At 41.3% G+C, this 27531-nt stretch overlaps 3 protein-coding genes across 5 annotated transcripts; 2 read left to right on the forward strand and 1 right to left on the reverse strand.

Moving 5' to 3' along the window:
- The first annotated feature begins 6 nt into the window (after positions 1-6).
- LOC140314635 (TRPM8 channel-associated factor homolog) lies at positions 7-9100 on the forward strand. Of its 3 annotated transcripts, none has more exons than XM_072392955.1 (13): positions 7-93; positions 1387-1450; positions 1649-2366; positions 2772-2988; positions 3160-3451; positions 4537-4838; positions 4972-5146; positions 5357-5451; positions 5943-6153; positions 6479-6715; positions 7641-7864; positions 8023-8136; positions 8319-9100. In XM_072392955.1, the coding sequence occupies exons 3-13, from the start codon at positions 1720-1722 to the stop codon at positions 8559-8561; spliced, it is 2757 nt and encodes a 918-aa protein (XP_072249056.1). In that variant the 5' UTR covers positions 7-93; positions 1387-1450; positions 1649-1719; the 3' UTR covers positions 8562-9100. The 3 variants fall into 3 exon arrangements, with proteins under 3 accessions (XP_072249056.1, XP_072249054.1, XP_072249055.1); XM_072392953.1 differs by lacking the exon at positions 7-93 and adding an exon at positions 458-541 and having other exon boundaries at positions 1679-2366; XM_072392954.1 differs by lacking the exon at positions 7-93 and having other exon boundaries at positions 1252-1450.
- A 1906-nt stretch (positions 9101-11006) lies between these two features.
- On the forward strand, positions 11007-11632 carry LOC140313654 (ubiquitin carboxyl-terminal hydrolase 29-like). The gene is made up of 3 exons (XM_072391651.1): positions 11007-11083; positions 11206-11266; positions 11481-11632. Exons 1-3 carry the CDS (start codon positions 11009-11011, stop codon positions 11630-11632), a joined length of 288 nt encoding a protein of 95 aa, XP_072247752.1. The 5' UTR covers positions 11007-11008.
- Positions 11633-12577: 945 nt separating this feature from the next.
- LOC140314640 (TRPM8 channel-associated factor homolog) lies at positions 12578-24701 on the reverse strand. Its single transcript, XM_072392961.1, has 11 exons — positions 24027-24701; positions 23131-23347; positions 22661-22946; positions 22138-22433; positions 20659-20833; positions 20390-20484; positions 19701-19911; positions 18957-19193; positions 14141-14364; positions 13694-13807; positions 12578-13079 (listed from the first exon to the last, which is right to left on the reverse strand). The coding sequence occupies exons 1-11, from the start codon at positions 24671-24673 to the stop codon at positions 12837-12839; spliced, it is 2745 nt and encodes a 914-aa protein (XP_072249062.1). The 5' UTR covers positions 24674-24701; the 3' UTR covers positions 12578-12836.
- Positions 24702-27531: the final 2830 nt, after the last annotated feature.

Here is a 27531-nt window from a genome sequence, read left to right on the forward strand (position 1 = left end):
AGCTGCTGCATTCAACGCTGTTTGAGACCTATTTTTGCAACATTGACTCTGTGTTGTGAACGTCAAATGTAACTAACACAACTTAGCATCAAGGTTTGTTCTATTATTATTATTATTATTATTTGTTAAAGGCCAAACAAAAAGCGAGGGAATGAATTGATGGCTATTTGTTCAAAGTAAACAGGGGAATACGTATTGCAATGTACGCGGGGTGCATCAGAAAAATCTGTCCTAATAGAATTGTGCTCTCCGTTAAGGTTCCGAAGTGCCACTGACTTTACCGGGTAATGGGTTAAAATGCAATAGAAGATGCTATAATATATTGATATTGATATAAGTTACGTTTACATTTTTATTACAACAAGGCATTAATGTTTGTATGGAAGGATTTCACGTTTGGACAGTGTGGGTGAGTCATTCGCTGCTGTTTTAGCCCCTCAGTCAGATGACATTACGAGACTTTACGCGAAAAAAAGGTTTAAAGAAATTAGAAATGAATTTGCTCATAAACTTAGCAGGTTTGGAGACTGAACTAAACACTGTGAGTCTATGATGAAACAGATGTTAGACGAACGAAAGCAAAACAAATGCACTGCGTGTTGACTTGTGAATGTGAAAGTTGAACGCGTTTTTGGAGGCGTGGTCATTGTTTTTAACAAATTTTGTACATTACGGGCGGACAGTGGCATTTAAAATTTTTGACCAAACAGTTAATACATAAGTAACTGATGAAAGCAAATTTAAACTGATAGCAGAAACTGGCACTCGTGCTGTATAAGGGGTGGCGTTGTTTTCGACAATGCTGTGACACAATTGAACCATTGCGGAAGCTAATTATTGGTCATTGGTTATTCTGTAAGGAGTAAAATAAACCAAACTAAAAACAAATTAATGTGCTTTCAGTGATATAACAAGCTGCATTACGATGCACTGTCCTGATTTGAGTATGCTGAATGGTTCTATGGTTTAATTTCTTATAAACCGTTCATTGTTTTTTCTTTTCTTTTTTGAAACTGTTCAAACTAAAGTACAGAAAGAAAAAAACAATCTGGGATTTTCCAAGACCTCTTTGAAACAGCCATCATTTTCTTCTTAAAGAAGCAAAATCAGATGAAGATGGGTACCAATATCCTTAATTTTACAGCCTGTTCACAGTATCCACAACTAAAGTCTACGAGATTAGCAGGTTTTTCAGGTCTCAAGTCAGGGTGTACCTAAATCTTATTTTGTTATTGGAACAGTCACAAACTGAGAATGTTGACAGACTGGTGTAATTTTCCAAACACATTGGCATTGGTGTGTCCTTTCTGAAGTCCCTCCTCTTATTTCAATTTTCCCTCAGAAACTCTCTCCCTTCCCTGCTCTCATTTACATCTGTCCCGTCAGGTAGCTTCCTTCTGTGAATCGCTTGTCTGGAAAATTGCCGTGCAGCAGTCATATGACACCACCAGTAAGACAATAAGTTCAAATTTAATTCAAGTTTCAGTTGTGCTTTTAAGTTATGTTTAGCTCTAAAGACAGCCAATGCGCAGCTCTACTTTTTAGCTAGTTGTTGTTGACATGCTGTTGCTATAATTCAGTGGTCATGTTTGCTATCAGAACTACTTTTCTGTCTGAATATGTCAAATCTCTGTTTCTCTTCCTGCAGGACAGATTGACTGACTAATTCTTTTAAAAGCACTTTGGCTACCATTCAGCCCTCCACTTTCCTCGCACACCATGTCTAACCAGCCAATCCAAAACCACCACGAAGGGGCCTACATGTCTTTAATGAGAGGCATAAGAGAGCTGGACCTCCGCGGCCCCTGCGTTCCCAGCGACCTGGTGCTGATCGGAGACCATTCCTTTCCTTTGGTGATGAACAGCCGTGGGCAGGTCCTGATGGCTGCCTCTCTGTACGGCTGTGGAAGGATTGTTGTCCTGGGTCATGAGGGCTACCTGACTGCTTTCCCTGCGCTGATAGAGAATGCTCTGACATGGCTGAGAGGTGATGGATCAGACAACGTCTCCGTAGGGGTGCACAAAAATGTCAAGGCGGTAGCAGAAAACCTCAGCAGGTCCCACTTTCAGGTAGAAGTGGCTGGGGCCTTTAGTCCCAAACTTGGAGTTGGTGTGTATGTGACAGATGCGTACAGTGTGGGTGCTGACCCGAGAGACCTGGTGGCATTTCTGAAAGCAGGAGGAGGGGTGCTGATTGCAGGGCAGGCGTGGAGCTGGGCTGCAGAGCACCCCAAAGAGAACACCTTGCATCAGTTTGAAGGGAACAAGGTGTCTGGTGTTGCAGGGATCTACTTCTCTAAGCATCCGGGTGAGGTAGAGACCCTTCCTATCTACCCACAGATCCCATCCTCCTGGATGGCCATAGTGTAAGTGGACATTTTCTTTTCTTTTACAACACATCAAATGACAACCTTCTTATTCCAGATAAAATCATCCAATGATATTTTGAATATGAAAAACTTGTCAACTTACAACCAATGTAATATATTTCACATATTTTGCATGGATTTTAATGAACATAAGCATTATTAAGATTAGTTTTAAAGATTTAGAAAAAAAACTTTAACTCATGATGACAGATGATTGTGGTGCTTTCTTTTACAGGTACAGTAAGGCATGCAAACAAATTATACAATTATTGTAAAAATAAGTATCAGAATGAAATATCATGCAGTGAAATGATGTAAAATAGATTTAATGAGAGTAAGAGACTGATTCTTTACTTCAGTTCTGTCTGTCATTGTTGTATCCGTCTTCCCCTTCAAATACAGAATGGGCAAAGATTTTGAGGATGACTTGGAGTTCTTACTCCAGGGGGTTTCAGAGTTTAACATCCCCAATGGACTTGTAGCTTCTGAGGTTCTGGTCCACGGCCCACTCGCCTTCCCCATTGGGACCGTCGACAGTAGACGGCCATTCCTGGCTGGAGCCTACTATGGGCAGGGACGAGTCATTGTGGTTTCACATGAAGGACTTCTGGGGAATGAGGTATTCTGGAGTTTAAGTTAAAATAATTATGTGGGAATTTGTTCATTGATTATATGATATGATTAAGAAAGTAAGTAGGAGTGCTTTCACTGCTTATTTTGTTTCATGTTGAGTTTGTGGTGATAACGGAACAACTGCTTTTCTTGCAAAAAAACCTGCTTTTTATCACAGGCGATGGCTCCATTCTGGAACAATGCCATTCACTGGTTGGATGAAGGCCGCAGAGGGGTTGTTGGGGTGGTGCCTGATCATGCCCTCAAAACTCTCAGCAAGTCGGGCCTGAAGTGTGAGAAAACAGGCTTCAGGAAGGACCTGAGTGTGTTTGTTTGCACGGCGTACAGCGGGGACCACGCGGAAGAAATCCAAAACTTTGTAGCAGAGGGAGGAGGCCTGCTCATCGGTGGACATGCCTGGTACTGGGCACAGACGCATAATGGGCAAAACCCATTAGCTGATTTCCCAGGTATAATAATGTTAAGGAATGATGAGATCACAAGATCAATTCTCAGTATGTTTATGGTAGTTCTGGCTTGTTTTTGGACCAATAATGTAATTTATTCTTGCATGACTTTGGTTTCCTGGCATTCTTACCAGAAATGGAAATAGTGTCAGTGATACAACTGTCCAAATGTCATTTTAACAAAAATAATAAATGAAAGTGAAGAACAGGTGGTATGAGGAGGCAATAGACAGAGGAAATAAGCCGTCTGAATGAGGAAAAAAAAGGCTTGAGAGAGTCTGGGTCCACAACAAGAAGCTGTACACATGAGACTAATCCCAAGTAAGCTCTACTTCTTCAGAATTCTTAGAACCTGGTGCTACACAGAAAACAAATCTGCTATTTCTATTCTATTTTGATCAGAAGCATCATGTTCAATGGTGTGCGATAAACCTCGCTTATTGGGCAGCCTCACTATCCAAAGTGAGGTCTGAGCTTAGGTAAACTGTTTTTGAGCAGGAACACAGGATGCTTTTGGATGGGAACTACATGGTTCCAGGGAACCACTGGATTGTACCAGGAAGGTGGCATCTCAGGGTAGTGGTTAAATGTAGTGCGTTTTCATTTCAGATCCTAAGAAGTAGTCAGTTGTGCCTGATTAATGATAATTCAGCGGAGCCTTCTCAAAGGGCTATGCCGTTCTATAATCCTAAAAGCATCACAGCACACCTACAATTGCTTACCTAAACTATAAAGAAAGAAAAAGCATTCTAAAAGGGGAGAATGGAAACAAGGACTTGAAAACATAAATAAGATTCAGGCCTTAAATAGTGATTTGTAAGATTTTCTGCAGATACAGCAGCCACACAGGGAGGCCAATTTATCTTGTCAACTGCTCAGGGAGAGAAAGGATGGTAAAGATATCAGAATGGTGCTGAGGACACCAAGAGGTCAGAAGTGGAACTGCAAGACAAACCCAAGTAAATACAAACGACACATGCTATCATTATGCTACCACAAAGCAAAGGAGCATTAACCTACATGTTTATACGCCACAGTGTATATATGTAATAGAACTGCAATCAACTAAATGTTGCAATATCTTTCAGGGAACAAAATCTTGAACAAAATGGGTCTGAGCCTATTGGGGGCAACAATTTCAGGAGGTATATACAAAGCCCCTGTTCCCAGCCAGGCCATCAAAGATACCTACCACTTCCGCCACCTTCTACACCGATTTGCAAGCCACGTGACTGCAGGTGATCAACTCAGCAAACGTGAGGAGGAGTGTCTGAAAAAGCTGGGCAACGACTGTGCTACCTACTTAAAAATGAAGGCTCATGACAGCTGCTTCTACAACCAGGTGGTGTCCACACTCACAGACATCTTGAAGAGGTCGGGCCTGCCGCAGGTGAGAAGACAGTGAGAAAATAAACTGAAACATTCCCGTAGAACTGCACGAAACTGTACCAACACATCGTACTGTACCTCACGACCACTATTATACCTCAACAGCTAATTTTTTCATTATTATCTTTGTCAAGGTGAGTGACAGCTGCCCTGTCAACAGTCCCAAAGACCACCTTCTTCTCAGTGTAGGGGCAGAGGTGTATAAGGTTTGCCCAAACCCAGATGTGCTCCTGCCCTACCTCATCAAGCATAACCCAATACTGCCAGTAGTCTACAACCAAAGGCTCAAGATTCATGTTAACACAGCAAGTGAGATCAGTATTATTATACAGACATGAGTTCAGCTTATCTGTGCACACAAGTGATTGTCTCATTAACATATTTGTCATGTACTATTGAATTCTGTATGTTCCAGATGTGTTATGATATTACTCAACATGCTAAAAGACTTTGTATACGTTGCCGACTATAACCTTGGTGCTGTATTTATGTTTGTGTGTGTGTGTGTGTGTGTCTCAGGAGGGGAGGAGTGGATCAGTACTGGTCTCTACCTCTCTCCTGGTATGAAGACCTTTTTGGCCATACCAGCGGAGATAGCCAACAAAGGATGGCAGGTACTTTCCAGAAAATTCCAATGGTTATTGTGTCAGCTGTTTTTCTGATAATGTAGCACCCCAGTGCAAACCCCTGTCCCAGTCCCACCTCCCAGTACAGCTGAGAAAGAGTCTTATAGAATGTGTGAGCCACAGTAGCAGCTGCTCTCAGGGGAATACCTTTTTCATTTCTTATTGTGAGCCATAGATATGAGAATATTATTAAATCACACTGACAGGATTGTGAAAATAAAACTAAAGAAGAAACATCTGATCTCAGGGCATTGCCTTTTTTGTAGTAACAGGCACAATAACTCTTAAACTTAACTTGTTTTTACAACATCCCAGCAGGAAATGGAAGTTTTTATAGCACAAAATGCCTGTACTTAAGGAAACTGGGCAGTCTGAAGGAGCAGATCAAATTAAATGCATCTTTGTGAGAGATAGCCATTGGAGATTGGAGATTGGACAAACCATACTTACAGAGCAGTAACACTTCATTTCATCCGCAGATTCAGATCGGCTGCCAAACAGATCAGCTGAATGCTGCAGAGTTGAAGAGGGCTCCACGCGTGCACGAGCGGTTTCCTGTTACCTCAGAGATGGTGCAGGTGTGGAACCTGTGGGGAGGGCTCATCTACCTGGTGGCCCCACCCGAAACACAAGCAGGGGGGGTGGAGGTCATAGTGCAGATGGCTGTACCTGCACCCTATTATAAATCAGGCAAGTGTGTGGTGGATGGAATTGTGGTTTGTGTTTACAGTGGAGGTTTTCTAGCTAGTGATGCTAGTGATTTAGAGCAGTGTATCGCGCTAACATTTTATCTTGTTATCTAACGCAAGCTTTTCCGCTCTTATAAAACACAAAAGAACCCTGATAACTTTTACTCTAAAACGCCACGTCTAAAACCTCTGAGCTGGTCTTTGACTGCAATTGTTGAACACACACATTTTATAAGAAAGAAATTATATTGTGATATTGACATTTTTTATTGATAAAGTGCTATTTTTTAAAAAAAAAACTACACAATTCATTTTTTTTGTTGCAGGTGTGACAACAGCAGCTGACTGGTCATTGCTGCGGACAGCTCCTTCACCCTGGGCAGAGTTGGAGTTTGACAACATCATCCTCACTGTACCATCAGATGCAGTGCGGAACCTAGACCACCCCGATGCCTTGGCGACCCACTGGAATGACATCATGAAGGGCATTGCTGACCTCGCTGTCATACCTCACAAGTTTCCACGCAAAGAACGCTTTGTTGCAGATGTGCAGATTTCTCATGGTAAGGACGTTTGGCTTTTTTAAATACTGAAGTGCATATACAGTCATGTGGAAAATAAGGTGCGCCATCTTTTGTTTCTAAGCTTTTACATATCGGAGCAGCACAAAAAAGTAATCTGGTGTTTTACGGGTCCTGAAATGATACACGACATATTGCATTATTATTTTGCAAAATGCAGAAGCAATGTGTAAAAAAAACAATAACAGCCCATGATTCAGTAGCTTGTAGATTAGCAGACCTTACTTGAAGTAATTATTTTCTGTATGACGTTATCAGTATCTTACATCATTGAAAGAACACACACACACACAGCATTGCAGTCAAGTTGACTGGACCATTGCAACACCTTGCAGATTTGCTGCTGTTGTCCTGTTGCATGACCCACTGATTTTAAGAGCTGGTAAGGACCCAGGTGATTTTTCTTTATTCCCCGGATGCATAAAACCTTATTACTGAAAATGGGTGTACTTTCTTCTTTAACGTGACTGGATACTGCATTTTATGCATTTATCCTGATAAGAGTCCCACTTAAATGAGGCTTCTCTCTCTGTCCTGACTCTTACTGGGAGACAGGCAGGATACACATGGACCAATCTGTTAAGATTTAAGATAAATACAGCTATTTACAGTCAGTTTCACCAAGCCTGCATGTTTAAACTCTAACTCTGTTTTTAGTATTTTTTTCATATTATACCTTATCAGAAATTTTAGAGCAATCAAGTTATATCAGGTGCAAACTGCAGAATGATAATGTCTTGAAATTTGAAAATATCCATCCACTCCTGTTAAAAATGACAAAATTAATGATGACTCTTGCTAATGACTAATGCTAATACACATTATATGTCTCTACCACAGCTACTGATTGGGAGAAAGTGTATGGATATATGTATATATATATATATGTATATTTTTTTCTGTTCAGGTTGGATGCATGCAGGTTATCCTATCATGGCACACAAGTCCTCAGCAACTGAGCTGGTCAGTGTTGAACATGCTAGGAGTAATGGCATTTGGGGCCCCATCCATGAGCTCGGACACAACCAACAAAGAGGCTGCTGGGAGTTCCCAGGACACACAACAGAGTGCACATGCAACCTGTGGTCAGTGTATGTGCATGAAGAGGTGCTGGGGATCAACAGGGCAAAGGTAGAGTAAATCATTTATGTCTGTGAAATCCGTGACTAAAACATCAGTCTTAGGTTGTAGCATTATGTGTTTTTCAATACGCCATAGTGTCAAAATATTTCACTTTCTGCTGGGATTACATTATAAACAATCGGGATATTTTATTGTGGTTGATGCAGGCTCATCCAGCCATGACTCTGGAAAATCGAAACAGTCGAGCAAAGCAGTATGCCGAGGGGGGCAGGAATCTCGGAGGCTGGAGCATGTGGGTGGCCCTGGAGACATATATGCAGGTGAGAGAAACTGCTCGCACCTCACTGGAGTCAAAACAGAATTACACACTGTCATAATCATAAGTAATGTAAACCAGATCATTCAGTGACACTTTTAGTGTTTCTAACATATGAGACAGAAAAAATGTTGAAAAAAATGCTGACTTTATTTTTCATATTTATCCCTCCTTTTTCTTCTCTAGCTCCAGGAGAAGTTTGGCTGGGGTGCCTTTAAGAAGGTGTTTGCTGCCTACCACAAGATGAGCAACTTTCCCGGTGACAACAAAGGCAAGATGAACTTGTATGCTGAGACTTTTTCTCAGTCTGTGGGGATGAACCTGACTGGATTCTTTAAGGCCTGGGGATGGCCCATAGAAACAGCGACCGAGCAGAAACTCTCCAACCTGCCTCCCTGGAGTGATCACCCCATGGTCCAGTATGACTGAATCTCAGACTTCTGCAGATTAAGGATCACTAACATTGTTGCAAAAGTCTGCTTCTTGGCATGAACTATAGTATGAAAGATTTGGTAAACTGATTTTGCTCTCTTTTGCTGCATTTTGACCATATTTATTGTGTTATTTCAAAAAGAGAAACACAACATATGCACTGTATTTCACCAAAGACATAGAAGGCATGAATAAATTATAATAATAAAATGTGTTTTAGAACACACGACTATGCTTAAACTGAAAATTCAGCACTACTATTTATTTTGCTTTAAGCTCTCTCCTGGAGCCACTTGTTTTGTGCTTCTGATCCCGTACCCTCTTAAAGACACAGGTTCTTGATATTTGCACTTTAACCATGCCTGATACAGTAGGGAGTCATATAGTTTCATAGTAACAGTTAAAGTCAGTCATAAGAAGAAGGGGAGCTTTTGTTCTGGGTCATGGTTACGTAGATGCTCTTAGAGAAGTGCTACTCTGTAGAGAAACAGTTACTATTGGAGAAACTACTTTGTTTTATTCTTGTTGCTTATCAGTTTGAATGTTTACATGATATATCTGTTCTATTTGATTATTGTCAAAGATGCATAATAAACATTTGTTTACCTTTCTAATGATTCTCTTTATTTATCCAACTCTCAATAGAGCTATGTACAATATGGGATATGTACAATTAATCAAATTTACAAAGACAATTATAGATACTTTAATATGAGAAATGAAGTGCTCCCTCTTTCAATTCTAAGGTTTTACTTATCGGGACATAATAAAAAGTCAGCTGATCCTAACCAGGTCATATAATTAGGTAAACATATCTCAGATTGACGACAAAAGGTATTACACGATGTCTTTAAGAAACACAAACTAGACCCTTTTGGACTCGCTGAGCAATGAATGTTTAAAATATATTCCTTGTGACTTTTCAGTGTTTTAAATCTATTGTTGGAGGCTGGATCTGACAAATATCCTATTGAGGAGCTGTACTGTAACTAGAACCTTATAGACCAAGTATATATCTACACAAATGAAAAGGATGAGTATGAATGTAAAAAATGGCCTGTTTGAAGCCCCGGACTCATTCTTAAATTCCTGCAAAAGAATATAATTTCACCACCCCTTCATTAAAGTAGCTGCTACTATATAGATTAATAAGCTAAATGGCTCCAGCATCTGAAATGCATCCATCATACTGATTCATCTTTACCAAAGTGGAAATGAAAAGAGCAAAATAAAATTTGAAGTGGGGAAAATGTTAAAAACTTGGATGGTTTGTTATGGGTTAGCCCACCATTACCCAGCTGTCTTTATGAGGACAAGAGCTGTAACAAAATCAGTTTGAGCCTGCTGGATAGTTTGGCAGAGTTCCTATAAAGCCTTGGTGCTAATCCAGCCTATCAAAGATACCAACCACTTCCACTACCGTAAACACCTCTTTCCTGTCAGTGGGGAAATGAACTTACATACCATGATGGAAAATGTCTTTAAAAACTGTGGAGACTTTGTGAGCTACTTGCACGTGAAGGCTCTTGACTCATTAACACAGGTGGTGTCCACCTTCACCAACATTTTAAAGAAGTCTGACATGACACACCAAGAGAGGTCTCCTAAATTCAGTTATCACAAGTCAAAGCATACTACTACTAATGAAAAAATATTACTGCCGGTATTACCATATGATGCAAGCAAGAGGTCTGATGTAGTTTCTTTTCATCTGCTGATGTGGTGATAATCTTATAAGCAAATAAATGAAAGCTGCATTCTGAAGAGTCTCGGCTGTATAATGTTTGCCCAGATCCAAATCCCCTCCTGCCCTACCTCATCAAGTGTAAGCAGCCCATGGCAGTTGTCTGCGTCCAAAGGATGAAGACTGACGTTAGCACAGCAGGTCAGAACTTGTTATTGTGATCTCACAACAACACAATCCCACAATGTAGCATTTTCACAGTAAAGGCTAAACAATAGTAAAATGACCACATATACAAATCATTGCATGCCTACATCTGCCTTTTCAAATCGTAACATGGTTTTCACATTATGTGAAACTGTCACGCATGATCAAAAGTGTATTTTCAAGGCTTCGCAGAGGTGACATGCCAAAATATTCTTTTGCAAATTGCATAACATTGTAAACATGGCTACATTTTGAATTATGTGTAATTGCTTTTAACTGTGTTAAACTGAAAAAGTCTGACTTACGACAAAATTTTTGCTTTAAATAGAGCAGTAATGATAATAATAATAACAATAAAAATAATAATAACAATACTATTGCTACTACTAATAATGATAATTATAACAATCTTAGCACAAATTAATCAAAATCTGTTTGTTCATTTTTGTTCATTTTTCTGCTCTTATAATCTTTTATCGACCCATCAAATCTGCAGCCATTTCCTTTAACTGCTGTCCTCTTACCTGGATACAGATACCTGATGTTGCACCTAATGAGGTTCAAGTTCACTGAGGACCTGGAGATGAGGAAGCTGCACGACCCCATCATCATCCTCAATGAGCTGATGGTGACCTCCAGCCAGGTAAAGCATTTACACACCCCAGAACAAAGAAAAAGTAAACATGGACTCTGTGTTGTTGTCAGGATTGTGTGTGAGTGAAGCTAACTGTTGTCTGTGATTCTTCTCAGGCTGAGGGTTGGTACAGCCTGGTTAGTGTCATCAACCATCTCGGCTCCTCGGTAAATAGTGGTAAGTCAACTTCTGATGAGTTTACACCTTAAACATATATGGAAGTTATATATTCAAATAATGTAATAATCTGTATTGTACATAGAGTTTCTGTGTTTAAGGTTGACTCTAGCAATTTTAACAACTCAATATTTGACAAAATTTGTGCTAAAGATGGATGGACACATGGCTGCAGTTCATAAGTTCCCATTAACATAGATTTTTCTCCTGTTAGGACACTACGTGTGCGAGGGATTGCACCCGGACGAAGCCCTGAATGACCAATCAGACCGATGGCTCCACTACGACGACAGGGACATCTTTGAGACAAGCAGAGCTGTTGTTGGTGAGTGGTGTCAGAAAACCTGCTACGTTTTATTCTGCTAGAGAAAGGTAAGACAACAGGAGGGAAAAACCTCGTCATGTCCGGTCAGACAGAGGTCATACAAATTCTTACAAAGTTTGATTTACTTATTTCCACCCACAGTGAGCTCACTAACATTTCTTGTCTGTTTTCAGATGTAGGCCACACTGGTAATGGGGGAACTTACCACTGGTATTATGTAGAAATTACCTGGAACAAAACAACAAAGAGACATGAGAGAATCCAGCACTAGACTAGAAATTAGAATTATTATAGTCAGTGGTTGGTGTAAAAGTGCTTTGAGAGGTCAACTAGACTTGAGAAGTGCTACAATAGAACTGTCCATTTACCATTTACTGGACAGCAGCCATGTTTTTCTCTCTAAGATGAACCTAATGGTAATTTACAGACTCTGTCAGACTAATAGAGGAAATAATGCAGGCCTTACTGTATTCATTTCTGCTTATTCCTGATTCATTATTGCTTGTTAATCAGTAGGCCCTGAGTGTAATAGCAACAGGTCAAATTATCGCATGTAAAGTAAAATGAGTTGCTTACACAAAGAGAAGTCATCTGCCCTCAGACCAGTGTTTTATTTAATGGACACAGAATTATACAGCAGTAATTGGTAAAAACAAACAAAAAGACAGGTTCAAATCTTAAAACATTTGGCAGGGACTAGATCATAAATCGTAGACTTCTCCTTTACTGGCTATATCATAACTTAATTGACCTCTGCCTGTATTTCTTTACTCTTTCCCTTTTTATTGCAGAAGAAAATTTTATATAATTCCAAAACATTTTAAGTAGAATCTTAGAAAAGTTACACTTTAAAATTGCCACTTTATGCAATGTAGGAAAGATAAATTGTTTCGTCATTAGATGTTTAAATTTAAACATTTATAATAAAGTATAATAAATCAACATAGTCAGAAGATCTTTCTTTTAACAATCTCTTTCTGTGCAGTTTAAGTTTGTGAAGTAAATGATCTAATCTTCTTCAAAGTTACTTCCCTCTCACAGAACATTTCCATCTTTTCATTAATCTCATATACACCATTAAACAGAAGATCATTATCAAATGCATGCAATTTCTTGATAAGAATAGACATTATGGTTATTCTAGAGATTATTCTAAATAACTACCCATAATAACAGGAATACAAATAGTTCATTACAACATATCAACCCTAACCCAAACCCTCACACCAGCCACTCAGCACTCGCTCAGTCATACTGGACCATGGGGTGATCACTCCAGAGTGGCAGGTTGGAGAGTTTCTCCTCAGTGGCTCTTTTGATGGGCCATCCCCAGGCCTTCAAGAATCCAGTCAGGTTCATCCCCACAGACTGAGAGAATATCTCAGCATACAAGTTCATCTTTTCTTCGTTGTCCTTGGGAAAGTTACTCATGCCATGGTAGGTGACAAACACCTTCTTAAAGGCATCCCAGCCAAACTTTTCTTGCAGCTACGAGAAAGAAGACAGGTAGAGAGAGAGAGATGTAACACACAGTTTTATAGCTGTGATTCAGAGAGAAAGTTAGAAACAACAGAATGTCTTATTTTTCTCACGCATGTCTGTTTCACTCACAGCAGGCATTAAAGCGTGTTTTAGGTGATAACTGTGGGTACAGGCATGAATGCACCAAGGGAATATTAAGTATTTGCATTAATGTGACCCGTTAGTCTGGTTTTCCTGCTGTGATTAAACTGTAAATATTATAAATTGGAGAGTGATTAAATTTGTATTAAACATTTGTGTGACAGGGAGGTGGTATTATCTGTACTGTAAACTACAATACTAACATGAATATATTAGCCTAGAACTCAGGCTCACAAAGTAAAGCTAACCTACAGAGCTCAGGGTGACAAACGACCAACTGATAAGGTGAGGCCAATTTTAACAATATTTTGTCCTGATCCCAAAACGCAAATTTTTTCATCTATAGCTGTCTACAAGACTACTTCAGCCTTCTTAGCTTTTTTTTGCTTTTGTAGACCAGTACTTCAGTAGTAATTCAGACTGAAGTGAGAGCCCAGCACGTTTTCTGTGCAGAATGTAATATACATGTTTTCTCTCACCTGCAGGTAGGTCTCCAGGGCAGTCCAAACGTTCCAGTCGCTGAGCTTCCTGCCTTCCTGAACATACTCTTTTACACGGCGCTCGCGTTTTTCTAAGGTCATCGACGGATGAGCCTGTATTAAGGACATTTAAATAGTCTATTAAAAAAAAAACTATGAAGATGTGCATGACATGATAAAAACTACAGGTAAATAATATTCCCTTGTCTCCATTATATTTCAACATTTATTAGGACACTTAGGATTTCAGCTCAACTTTCAGCTCTGCTCTCTGTCTGACCATACTGGAAAACTTTTCAAGTCCTCCAACAGACTTCTATTTTGTTTCACATAAAAAATTCCAAAATTATTTTACAATGTATCAATGATAGTTAAAATTAATAAAGTGAAACATAACATTTTTCCTACTTTGATGGGAAAAAAAAGAAAAAGAAAGAATGACTCCACCTTTCTCCTGTCGAGTCCCAGCACCTCCTCGTGCACATACACTGACCACAGGTTACATGTGGCCTCTGTAGTGTGTGGTCGAAACTCCCAGCAACTTCTCTGTTGGTTGTGTCCCAGTTCATGAATTTCTCCCCAGATGCCTTTGGTCTTAGCATCTTCTGGTCTGACCAGCTCAGATGCTATAGAAGAGTGCATCATGATGGGATAGCCTGAATGCATCCAACCTGGATAGAGAAAAAAAAAATTTTTTTTTTTGGCACTATATATAGGAACTCCACAACCACTTTCCCACGTGATCTGTCCAGTTAGAAAAAAGAAAAAAAATCCACATTACAAATAAATCGAATTATTGTCTTGGTCAGACCAAAGCCAGACTTTTAAGACACATGTAAATATGTTAGTCTACTATCAAAAATATATAAATTATTGTCTAAAATAGATGACACAATGTCTCTTCCATCCTCAAAATGGGAGGCAGATTTATCCATCAGTTCTAGTCATAGCTTCTGGCCACAAATATGTTTGAACACCTTCAGAATGACTCAGAATTCTAATTTACAGCTCATACAATACAAAATCCTTCATAGAACACACTATACAGGACAAAGGATGTTCAGGATGGGTCTGACACACTCAAACATCTGCTCACATTGCACAGATAACACACCTGATGATTATGCACACGCTTTGTGGTTCTGTGCGCCTGTCCAGAAGTTCTGGCTTGAAGTCTGTGCGGACCTATCAACATGGCTAAAGTGTAGCATCCCTGCATGCCCCACACTGTGCATACTGGGTGACTTAGACAACATCAACATGGAAATTAACTCAGCACACATGGTTCTCACAGTGTTATGTATCGCAAAGAAAACTATTCTCATGAACTGGAAAGCGAAGAACAATCTGTGTATTAACCAGTTTAGAAATTTTCTTTTAGATTATATTAGCATGGAAACAATGTCTGCCTCCTCAAAACATCAATTGGCTGAATTTAACTCTCTCTGGTTCCCGCTGATTAGCTTTATCACATAGTGGTGGTGGTGGGTTGCTGTCCCGTCGCTCTGGGCGGTTGGGTGTGTGCTGGGGGGGGCTGTGTGGCTTCGGGCGTCTGGTGGTCTCGCGGGTCGTGGGGACCGGGTTGGTCATTGCTGGGGGGGACTGTGTGTCGGGCTTGGAGGGCAGTTTTGGGGGCTTGCGGGTGGGACTGTCTTGCGGTGTGGGGCAGGGTCACTTAGAGGCCTTGGGGTGGTGGCTGCTGGCTCTATGCCGGGTGGCTGGGCCGCTCCGGCATGGGTGGTGGTGCTGGGCCTGGGCCCTGGTGGCTGGGCGCTGCCTTGCGCCCGGGGGGGGGGCCTGCCTGTGCCTGGAGGGGCTGGGTTGTCCTGGACGCGCCACAGTATGGGTGGGTTGGTGCAGGTCCTGGTGCCGGGCTTGTTGCTCTGGGACCTCCAAGGTGTCCGCAGATGGTTGTTTTTTTTCAGGGTGTTGGGGCGTGCGGTGGGGGGGGGGGCGGTGCTTTTCCCCGGTTGGGGGGGGGGGGGGGGGGGGGGGGGGGGTGGCCTGTGTGATGGTGGGTCTCAGGCCCGGGCTGCTGCGACTGGTGTGACCGGGAGGTTTGTTTGTTTGTTTTTTGTTGTTGTTTGTTTGTTGTTTGTAGAGGTCCTCCGGGGTGGGGTGGGGCGGGATGGGTACCTTCTGGGGGTAGAGTAGCTCCCGCAATATGGTCGCTGCAGGCCCCGAGCCTGGTGGACATCAGCCCCTCCTGCCCTGGGTTGGCTCCCAGGTAGCGGGGATGCCTATTGCAGCCAGTCCCTGGCTGCCTTCTCCGGGGGAGAGTAGCTCCCCTGGTGTATATCCCCATACCCCTCTCCCTTCAGGCTCCTGTACACAGCACACACTCACACATGAAGGGTTTTGGGGGCGTGTGTGTTCGGTGGGGTGTAGTGGATGGGGCCACGTAGGTGGTCCCCTTTGGTTGCACTCTGCAGTTCCCCGCCCCTGTTTTAATTACACCTTAGACATTACTACTTATCAAACACACACTCACACACACACATTAGGTCTTGGGGGGTGGTTACACTGAGTGGCATCTGGTGGGCGGGGCTCTTTGGGTATGTAGGCTGCCCAGAGGGCCGCGCTCCCAGTCCTACAAGTTGGGCTGCCCCTCAATTTTAATCGCTCACTATTAGAAAATATTGAAGAGCCAGAAGGGTGAGGGGAGGGGTCTTCTTCCCACACCCCTGCTTCCTGGTTGCTGCTCAGGGCGGGAGGGGCCAAGAGGATTAATTAATTGTTCTGCTGGTTCGGGGTCTGTGGTGGCTGGGGGGCTGCTGGCCCCCTGGTGTGCCCGCTGCGCTACACCCCAGCAGAGTCGAGGGAGGGAGGATGTGTGGATGTATGGGACGTGAAAGTGTGTGTGGTGATGATTGGGCCTGGATCTGGGACTTGCTGTCGCCTGGCCTGCCTGTGCTTCTCCCGATGGGGGGGCGGCGTTGCCTCTCCCCGCTGCTCGCGACTTCACCCACCTGTGGGCACGTCTTGACTCCCAGGGCACTTGGCCAGGGGCGCTGGGGCAGGCGCTGACCCACTGCGTGGCTGTCTGGGGCACTTGGCCCTCCTGGGTATTGGGTGGGGCCTCTGCCGGGGGGTTTGGGGGCGCTCGGGCTCCCGGGGCCCGGGTCCAGTGCACGGCCCATGTCTGGGCGGCTGGGACCTGGCGGGGTCGGTGGGCTGTTGCCCCTGGCTCTCTGAGGGCCTCTGCCCTATGCTTATGGGGGCTCTGTCCGGGGGCTTCCTCTGCAGTCTTCTGGGTGGATGCGTGGTTGTCCCTGCGGTGGGCTTCGTGGGTTCTGTGCTCCGTGGGGGCTGCTGGTGGCCTGGGTCTTGTGGCCCTCTCTGCCTGCTTCTGATTGCTGGGGGGGGGCTGTGGATTGTGGCCTTGTACACTTATACACTCATAACTAACCACGGTTACCATGTAGATCCTGTGCCATGGATGATGCATGTTCTCACGCACACACACACACACATTTATTAGCCCAGTAGCATGCTCGCTAAGCAGTTTATGTGTTATCCTGTGGTTTCAGGTCATCTCTCCACAGCTGTGTTGTATGCGATTACCGCTTCTTGTGCTTGTTTTTGTTTGTTTGTGTGTTTGTTTTTTCTCTGCTTGTCTGCTTTCAGGTGCTCCTGGTGGCGCTAAGGCTGGATTCCCCTCAGAGGCCATGGATTGTTGTCTGTTTTGTTTTTTACAGGTGTAGCAGCTGGTTGTCTGGTTTTTGTTTCTATTTTTGTTCTGTTTCCTCTTCTTTCCTCTTCTTCTTTCCTTGTCCCCCGGTCCGGTTCAGTTCTATTACATGTCATATATTGTAAACAGAAATAAATAAATGGGCATCAAGGGGAGCTTTACATTTATAAAACTTCCCTTGGCAAAGCAAATCTGTTTGGCATCAAAGGTATTCAGACTACAATTCTGCTGCCATAATGCTGAACAGGACAAGGGAGAAAAAAAAAAAAAAAAAAAAATATGTTAGTCTGTCCCAGGTTATACAAAACTGAACTTCTGAAAACCTGACTGACACCCAGATAACCTGGCTGGCGATGGAATCACTGCAAGTGATTCTGCATGCAGTCAATTGGACTCCCCTGGATTTAGGTGCTCTCTGCACATGCTCTAAAGTTGCATGTTGTTACATCATTTTATGAAAACAAATGTTTTATTGAACTAATAAAACTGATCTCATTCACATATTTTTCCGTTTCAGATGGCAACAATGCATCATGGCTGAAAATAAGCCCACTGAGACTACGTGTCAACTCATTGAAACTAAAACCTTTCCATGTTTTACTCTGCTCTAATAAAGACCTGATTTTATAACTGTAGTGTCATTAGACAAAATCCCATTCAAGACACTTAAAGAGAGCATCTGTGCTGTGAATGTAGGTATACTTGCAAATACGATTTTTTCACACAGAGTACGTTACAGGGGTAGAATCTTTTGAATGTTTACTCACACAGTCCACAGCATCATGGTGTCGGACATCCTCCTGTCAATACCTTGATTCTGCTCAGGCATGTATACAGGGACAGTGGTTCAATTCAACTGTGCAAGCAACCACAGTGTCCGTCTTTCTTTACCCAGTTCTTGCCACCCATCCCTGTCCCATCTATTATCAAAGCACTTTTTAGATCAACTTCATAGAGAGCACCACAAAGCACTGTTGTATTGACCTTCATTTTCACCCTTTATTTGTCAGACTTCAGGAACAGATCACAGTCATGTCATCTGCAGAATTTCTATGGTGAAGTTACTCTTGTGTGCTGTAACAGGAAGAAACAGGAGGAGGAGTGCAGAGAGGTGTCACTGACTACAGAAGACTCCACCTCAAGGACTGATGTGGCAGTTGTTGAAGACTACAACTGCCTATGAGTTTGCAATTATGACAAAAACTGAGAAATATGACAGTTATTTTAAAAAAGACCAGATTCCACATAATTCAGTGAGGAGGTTGAGAACCTTCTCAGTTGGACTATGTTGCATCATTTCATGGTGGAGAACATGAGCCTTTATGCAGCTTTATTATGCAACAACAAAGCAACCTGACAAGGGAGGCAGTTTGTGCTCTGGTGATAGAACTAAAGACTGGTGATAGATGTTCAAGATACTTCCAAGCATCCTGAACAATCCTACTCAGCACATGTAAACCTCCCTTGTTGGACACTTCAAAACACGTGCAGCTAAAGACTCAATGCCCCTGAGTGCCAAAGGAGAACTTTTATTTCTGCATATAAGTAGATGTGTCAGATAAGCAAACTTACCGGCAGAAATCTGCACATCAGCTACGATGCGTTCTTTGGGGCTGAATTTGTGTGGTATAGCAGCCAGATCTGCAACTCCCTCCATGACGTCATTCCAGAGTTTTTCCACCTCTTGAGGACGCTCGAGCTCACGAACAATATGTGATGGTACAGAGAGAATGATGTTGTCAAACTCTAACTCTGCCCATGGTGAAGGAGCTGCACGCAGCAAGGACCAGTTATCTTCTGTTGTCACACCTGAAGTGAACCAAGGCGGAGTGTTGTGATGAAAACAGAGCCTTTAAACATTATTATTATAGAGACATTATTATTGAGGCTGTTTCTAAAAAACTGCATCTTCATCAGAGACGTTGGACACTTACTACAGTAACTTACAGTAGCTCATGATACGAGCAGATTAAAACACTCTGTTATATGTCAATAAAGTAAAATACTTGATTTTTCCTGCAACACATTCACACACACACACACACACACACACACAGGTTTGTCTTATAAGCGTAGATGCAGGTTCATCCTGTTTTGTAAAGATAGCAACTTAAAGTTAATCGTTCACAAAACAGGGGGAATTGGAGGGTGGCTGAAGGATCATTATGTACCCATCAACACATTTCTCCAACAAACAAACTGATCTGGTAATACGATCATAAAGTTGTTCATGTCCTAATATTATATTTTTTATGAGAAATTTGATTCTCAGCACAAAGCCTTATACAGTGTGAGCAGATAGTGACTCACACTTACCAGACTTGTAGTAAGGGGCAGACACTGCCACCTGCACAATGACCTCTTCCCCGTCCACTTTTATATCAGCTGGAGCCACCAGGTAAATGAGTCCCCCCCACAGGTTCCACACCTGCATCACCTCTGAGGTTATGGGGAACTTCTTACAAACAGAAGCTGCTCTCTTTAACTCTTTATGATTCAGTTTGTCAGACTGACAGCCAATCTGGATCTGTGGATGACAAAGAGTATGTTACTACTTATACTAACGCTGTATGACAGGTTTGTGAGTAGTGATACAGAGATGAACCGAAACACTGATGTGTAGTATGTGAGTTAAGAATGGTATATGACTAATACATGCCACGTTTGCCATAAAATTCAAATTTTTAGAAAACTAAAACTTTAGGGAGATTTTCATTTAATTTCCTCATTTTCAAAGTTACCTATAAAGATAATCCTTTAACGTCAGCACAAATTCAGGCAGCAAAAGTTTTAGCTACATTTAATTTTGTAATTTGCATTAATAAAAGAACTTTTCTTTGAAAGAACTTTGCCAGCATGGCATCTTCCCCCAGATTAACAAGCCATTTTCTCCCTTTTCATTGTTAGATTACTTGACAAAAAGGACTTGACATAGCAGCCTGAATTAGCTAAACGTTGACAGGATCACAATTTGCACTATCATCATTTGAAATTAAGTATTATACCGTCCATCTCTTGTTAAGAAGCTTTGGAGGTATGATGATGTAGGTTTTCATGCCAGGGGAGAGGTACAGACCTGTGCTGATCCACTCGTTTTTATCTGTTGCACCAGCAGAGCCAAAAGGTATTAAATGCATGCATGTGAAACAGGCAGAGGGGAGATTTTATTTTCTCATGATTATGTAATGCATTGCAACTTTTACACACCACACTATCCAGAGACATATTTAGAATTTTGTATTGCACTCATTTGTTCACATGAGTGAGATCTGACCTGTTGTCTGGGCACTAATCTTGATCCTTTGGTTGTAGACAACAGGCATTGATGGGTTATCTTTGATGAGGTAGGGCAGCAGGGCATTCTGGTTTAGGGACACATTGAAAACTGTGGTTGCCACGCTGAGGAGCAGGTGGTCTTTGGGACTGGTCACAGGGTTCTGCTCACTCACCTTGAAATATAGAGCATATGAAGTTGTTGGTTGATTGAATGCCAATAGTTTAGAACTGGATAAGTATAAAAAGAACATGTGACTGAGGCAGAGTGGTCATCTTTCAATCAGAAGACTGATTTAATCCCTGATATACTATCATGAATGCAGAAAATGCAAAACATTAACAGGGTATTTGGTACTTTGTGACAGCAAAGACACGCATTAAACAGACTAAGTTTAGCCATTTTCTTGTGCAGCTTTTGTATTACGTAACACTATGGTGTTAGTTTGGTGACTCCTACTTCATCAAGTCAGGACAACTGTCACTGCATTGTACCTGTAAGGTAAGTTTAATTTCCTCATACATATGTTAAATTAAACCATAGAAACACTAAGGCATCATGGAGAGCTTCAATTCTTTTGTTCAGGTGTTCTCATGTCATCTCTTCAGACCACAATCCACTGGCAAAAACAAACTGTTTAAGTTTAAATCATCAGTCATCACCAGATCAGCGTAAGGAATGGAGGGATGAAATATGTTACCAACATATACAGCTAAAGTGCGTGTAGGACTGTGGAATAGCTTCACAAACCATTCTGTATCTAATATCAGGATCAAGATCTTTACACAACACAAGAGCCAATGATGTCCTTTAAGAGGACAAAAACATTGACATGTCACCAAAATGAGGGCTAGGATTGGCCTTATAGTAGCCTGGAATCTCTACCAGAATATTCATAAAGAAAAACCTTTCTTCCTCTGGTCTGTACGGTATCATACTGGTCAAAATCAGACAAACTATAAAGTGGCTTCAAGGCAAGCCCAGTCACACTCACAAATGCAACAGAGTACTGTCCAGATGTTTTGCCGTGTAACTGCTGATGACTCCCCTAATCTTCCTAGAGGTTTCTTATCCATGGTTTTGATTGTTTCCTTGACAAAGTTTCCTTAACATTTGTACACATTCACTTCTCAATATTTAAGGACTCCACCCAACTCAACACAGAGAAATTTGTTGCAATAAAAAAGGATCCATTTGCCTTTTCAGTCCTACATTCTCTGTCCATTATGTCCACTTATGCAAACTAAATAAGCAGCTATCACAGCTGGGTTTCTGTCAGCTTACAGGACAGCATTTGTTGCAGATCAGTTTCTATTCAAAAATTGTCATTATTAAAATTGTATTATATTTCTCAGTATTTACATGTTTTGTCAGTATTGCTTTGAAATAACTTTTATTCCACATATGTATGTCTGACTCACAGAATTTAGTAGACTTACCATACAATAAAATTATTTGACAAAACTTCATGTTGCCCACCTGTGGTATGCCCTGCTTCTTCAAGATGTCAGTGAGGATGGACAGAACCTGTGAGTAGGTGAATCTATCATAAGCCTTCATGTTCAAGAAGTTGCTAATCTCTTTTCCCAGTCTTTTAAGGCGTTCCTCCTCTTCTTTGGTAAGTCCTTTGCCCTCGGTGACATGATGAGCGAAGCGACGCAGAAGATGGCGAAAGTGTAATTGTCTGGCCTGGCTCAGCTGAACAGGCTTGCAGGAACCTTTATTAATTGTGTTCGACAGCAAGCTCAAGCCCATTTTGTTCAGGATCTTGTTTCCTGAAACAGGAAATACAAAATTGCATGTGTTGTGTCCCCAATGTTTACCATTTTTCTCTCACTTAGCACACACCATTTGCCTTTTAAGTGTCCGGTGTACATTCACATCCAGCAGAGGTAGACATACACCTCCGCAGACATACAACATGCATTCCTATGTTATTGTCTCAGAGAGGCTGCCTGATGGTTATTATTTAATCTCCAAATCTTGTGGTTCATTAACATACCTGAGAAGTCTTGCATTGGGTTTTGTCCAAAGTGTGTTGAGGCCCAGTGCCAGGCATGTCCTCCAATCAGTAGCCCTCCTCCCTCTGCCACAAAGTTTTGGATTTCCTCTACATGTTTGTCGCTGTATGCATCACACACAAACACACTTAGGTCTTGCCTAAACTTTGTCTTCTCACACTTTAATCCTATGTTGGATAACATTTTGATTTCTGGTTCAAAACCAATGACCCCATTTCGGTCTTGGTCCAGCCAGTGAATTGCATTCTTCCAAAACGATGCCATTGTCTGAAATAAAAAAATAGTCGTTAATAACTTAGGAGATATCATCAATTTTTACAATTTTTTACCATTTATTTAACCAACAAAAAGTTTCTGTAAGTTGTATGTATTTTATAGGTGAAAGAGGAATTTTCATCATTTGCTTCCTTAAAATTATGAATATTTATTTTTCAACTAAATCAAAGTGCACCTCATTTTGCAGAAGAGCTTCATGCGTCACCACAATGACTCGTCCCCGCCCAAAATAGGATCCTGCCAAGAACACATGTTGCTCCTCAGTGACACCAATGGGGAAGGCTAGGGGGCCGTGGACCAGACAATCAGAGGCTGCAAAATCTCCCTGCAGGTCAAACTCTGAAATCCCTTTGAGCAGGAACTCCAGGTCTTCCTTGAATTTTTTCCCAACACTTTATTATGGGAAGAAGATAGAGACAGAAACACAAAGGGGAGACGAATCATAAAGAATCATTTCAAAATGAACAATTTTTCATGCACAGTATCAGTATTCAGGAATGAGATTTTCAGCAAAGGCTTGTTTTGTTTCTTAGTAACTTCATAAGAAGATTAACTGTTTACTATTTTTTTATTAAACCTTTATCTAAACAGGAAAAAGGTCCCATTGAGATTAAAAATCTCTTTTTCAAGGGAGTCCTGGCCAAGACAGAACAGCAACACAAACATAGAACACATCAATCAAAACAGACATAATATAGATAATATTACAACAAAAAATGGCAAAAAAAATGCTAAAAGTACAAAGGTTCAATACAAATCATGAAATCAACAACATCAGCTAAAACAACACCTTAAATATTCCTTTTCTAGATCTTTCAATTTGAATCTAAAAACGTTCAAAGAGATCAGATCCTTGACTTTTAAAACATTCTGTAAAAAATTCCAATCAGATGGTGCTGAGTACCCAAATGCCCTTTTCCAAAGTTCTGTACGAACATTTATACGATATAATGGTTATACTTCTGTAGTATTTTGTGCATTGGTACAGTTTAGGGACAAGATAGAGCAAAGTATAATTATCTGATGAAAAGAAAAATCTGAAAAATGGAATGAAAAAAAGCATATGCTTACTCTAAAGACCTCCAGGAGGATGGGATCTCAGGGTAGATTGGCAGGTTTTCTGCAGCTGCATATCCGTCACAGAAGTAGATCCCTGCCACCCCTGCCACTTTATTTCCTGGAAACTGAAGGATTGTGTTTTTACCAGGGTTATGTGCAGCCCAGTTCCATGCTTGTCCCCCTATCAGCACCCCTCCTCCTGCTTTCAGAAAGGCCACCAAATCTCTTGGGTCTTCACCCACGTCGTAGGCATTTGTTACATAAGCACCAACATCTAAATTTTCACTAAAGGCCTCCACAACACAGACTTGGAAGATGGATGTATTGAGATTATCAGCAACTCCCTTTATGCCTTTTTGCACCCCCACATAGGGATTTCCAGATTCCCCTCCTCTCAGCCAGGTTAGAGCATTCTCTACTAGATCAGGAAAAGTAAACAAGTAGCTCTCATGGCCCACAGCCACAATTCTTCCACTGCCGTATCGGGAAGCAGCCATCAGGACATGGCCATGGCTGTTCATTACTAAAGGAAAGGCATGCTCTCCATTCAACACCAGGTTACAGGGAACAGAGGTTCCCCGTAGGTCGAGCTCTCTTAGGCCTCTCATCAGAAACCTGTAAGCCTCTTCATGGTGAGATTGGCTTGGTTGGTCAGTCATGGTTAGAGGAATCAATGCTCTAAAGGTTGGATGAGAAATTTAATGGATATTGGAAAGGTCCCTGGATGTAAATGGAGATTAAACACGGTAATGGAGGTATATCGTGTCAGTGGGGATGTCCTGTTGCACAGGAAAAGAGAAAGTTGGCAAAGCTTAAAATAAAATCTTTTAAATAGCTATTATTTTAAAGTCATAACATTTTGAAAGTTTTGATTTTATCAAAGCAAAAAAGTTACTTTTACCTGAGTGCAAAGCCAGTCTTGACACCGTGGTTTTCAAAAGAGCTCTATTACAAAGAAGAAGAGAGGAAAAAGCACATAAGTTGCAGAGGAAGTGGGGAGGCACTATTTAAAAGAAAAGAGAAAGACATGATGAGGAGGGACTACAGTCATCAGCCAATGAATAAATGGAGAAAGATCTGACCAGCTGGATTCTACAAGTAACTGTACAGTACAGTATGTTCACATCACACACACACTTGGACACACCTCCACACACCTGTCTCGGTGGAGTAACCAAATAAGGCTGTATCTGGCTTACCAGCATGAGCATTTTGGAGGGCAGTGTCTAGCTTAAGTAAACTCCAGAATAAAGACTGATATAGTTCTAAAACTTGGACCCAGGTGTTTCTGCTCTGGCTGATGAGTGAAGTATATTAATGAGTGATCTCAAGGGTGTTGGGGTGCCTTCCACTGCCCATCATCAAGGATGTGGTAGCTATTTGTCACAAAGTCATCCACCTCCTTAAAACCTCAATGCACATCATCTTCACATTAGTGTCACATTTGTTATGGAAATATGCTACATTGAGAAATAAACAGAAGGCCAATTAAGTTGTATTTTATGAATTTCTTTCTTGCAAAACAGTTCTGTCAGTCATACAGAGAGCATAGTACTCAGTGGGAGACAAAGAGCTGCAGCTTCAGGAAGTCACTTATAAACGAGTTACATAGCAAGATAACACAGTGTGTTTTGTTCAAATAGTGTTCTCTATAGAGCTCAGATAAACACAGACAAGTGAGCAGAGCAATTTTACATAACAACAGCATGAGTTACATGTGTAGATTTCCCATCTATTGAGCTAAGTCAAGTTTACATTTTCCCATCACACCTTCCAAAACGATGAAAACTTGCTCCAAATAAATTTCTATTTGGGAAAATTTGAGATTTAGCCAATATAACAAATTATTAGGAACACTTTCATATAATAAAAAGTCATCTTAACAAGCACCCATTGTATTTTTTTGTCAATATTAACAAATGCAGTAAATGTAGAAAATTTCATGTAAAATGTATGGCAGAACTGTTGCATTTGTGTACTTTTAACAAAGTGGATAGAGTGAAGTGTGAAAGCACATACACTGAAAAAATTTGGCAATCTATGTAAATTTCTTAAAATCCTTTGCAAGTAAAAAGAGATACTGCACCAACTGTCGTCAGATACCAGTATATCCTATCTGAAGATTCCTCTGATGATGAGCACTTCAGGTTTTCTTTTTAAGGCCAACTTTCAAACAAAGAAGCCAGCCACATAGCTTCAACAGGTTTCAGCAAGTTGTAAAGGCGGCTGCTCATCAGAAGCACAAGACATTCCAACATTTTTTCAAAACATGATTTCTGCAGATGATAATTGGCATAATTTTAATGACAGGCAGGACATTCCTGGAAGCATTTAAAATGTTATTTCCCTATTGTCCTTAAAAAAATGTAAAAGATGAAAAAGAAAAGAAAGGATTATTGTCAAAATATAAATTTTTTTTTTTTTTTTTAGATTATTTACCACATCTATGGTTTTTCGTTTGACCAAATGGTCTCCAGGGATATGCGTTTGAGTGTGTTATCATGTCAATCTGCTTGTAGACACACATACTGACTGAACATACCACCGAGGCTGTTTTGAGCAGATGTCATTGACTTGACAGCATCCCAAAAGTTGCAGTTAAAACTTTCTAGGTGTGTAGTTGCAGGACAAGAAGGGTCATGTTTGTCCCCCTATCAGCACTCCTCCTCCTGCTTTCAGAAAGGCAACCCCATAGGCATTTGTTACATAAGCACCAACATCTAGATTTTCACAACATGGATAAATGTATTGAGATTATCAGCAACTGCCTTTATGCCTTTTTGCACCCCCACATAGGGATTTCCAGATTCCCCTCCTCTCTGCCAGGTTAGAGCATTCTCTACTAGATCAGAAAAAGGTAAACAAGTAGCTCTCATAGCCCACAACCACAATTCTTCCACTGCCATATCAGGAAGCAGCCTTCAGGACATGGCCATGGCTGTTCATTACTAAAGGAAAGGCATGCTCTCCATTCAACACCAGGTTACAGGGAACAGAGGTTCCCCGTAGGTCGAGCTCTCTTAGGCCTCTCATCAGAAACCTGTAAGCCTCTTCATGGTGAGATTGGCTTGGTTGGTCAGTCATGGTTAGAGGAATCAATGCTCTAAAGGTTGGATGAGAAGTTTAATGGATATTGGAAAGGTCCCTGGATGTAAATGGAGATTAAACACGGTAATGGAGGTATATTGTGTCAGTGAGGATGTCCTGTTGCATGTAGAACAGAGAAAGTTGGCAAAGCTTAAAACAAAATCTTTCAAACATCTATAATTTTAAAGTCATAACATTTTGAAAGTTTTGATTTTATCAAAGCAAAAAAGTTACTTTTACCTGAGTGCAAAGCCAGTCTTGACACTGTGGTTTTCAAAATAGAGCTCTATCACAAAAAGAAGAGAGGAAAAAGCACAGAAGCTGCACAGGAAGTGAGGAGGCACTATTTAAAGGAAAAGAGAAAGACATGATGAGGAGGGACTACAGTCATCAGCCAATGAATAAATAGAGAAAGATCTGAGCAGCTGGA

Source organism: Leuresthes tenuis, unplaced genomic scaffold (assembly GCF_036924035.1).
Source record: "Leuresthes tenuis unplaced genomic scaffold, fLeuTen1.0.hap1 SCAF_9, whole genome shotgun sequence".
NCBI classification, from domain to species: domain Eukaryota; kingdom Metazoa; phylum Chordata; class Actinopteri; order Atheriniformes; family Atherinopsidae; genus Leuresthes; species Leuresthes tenuis.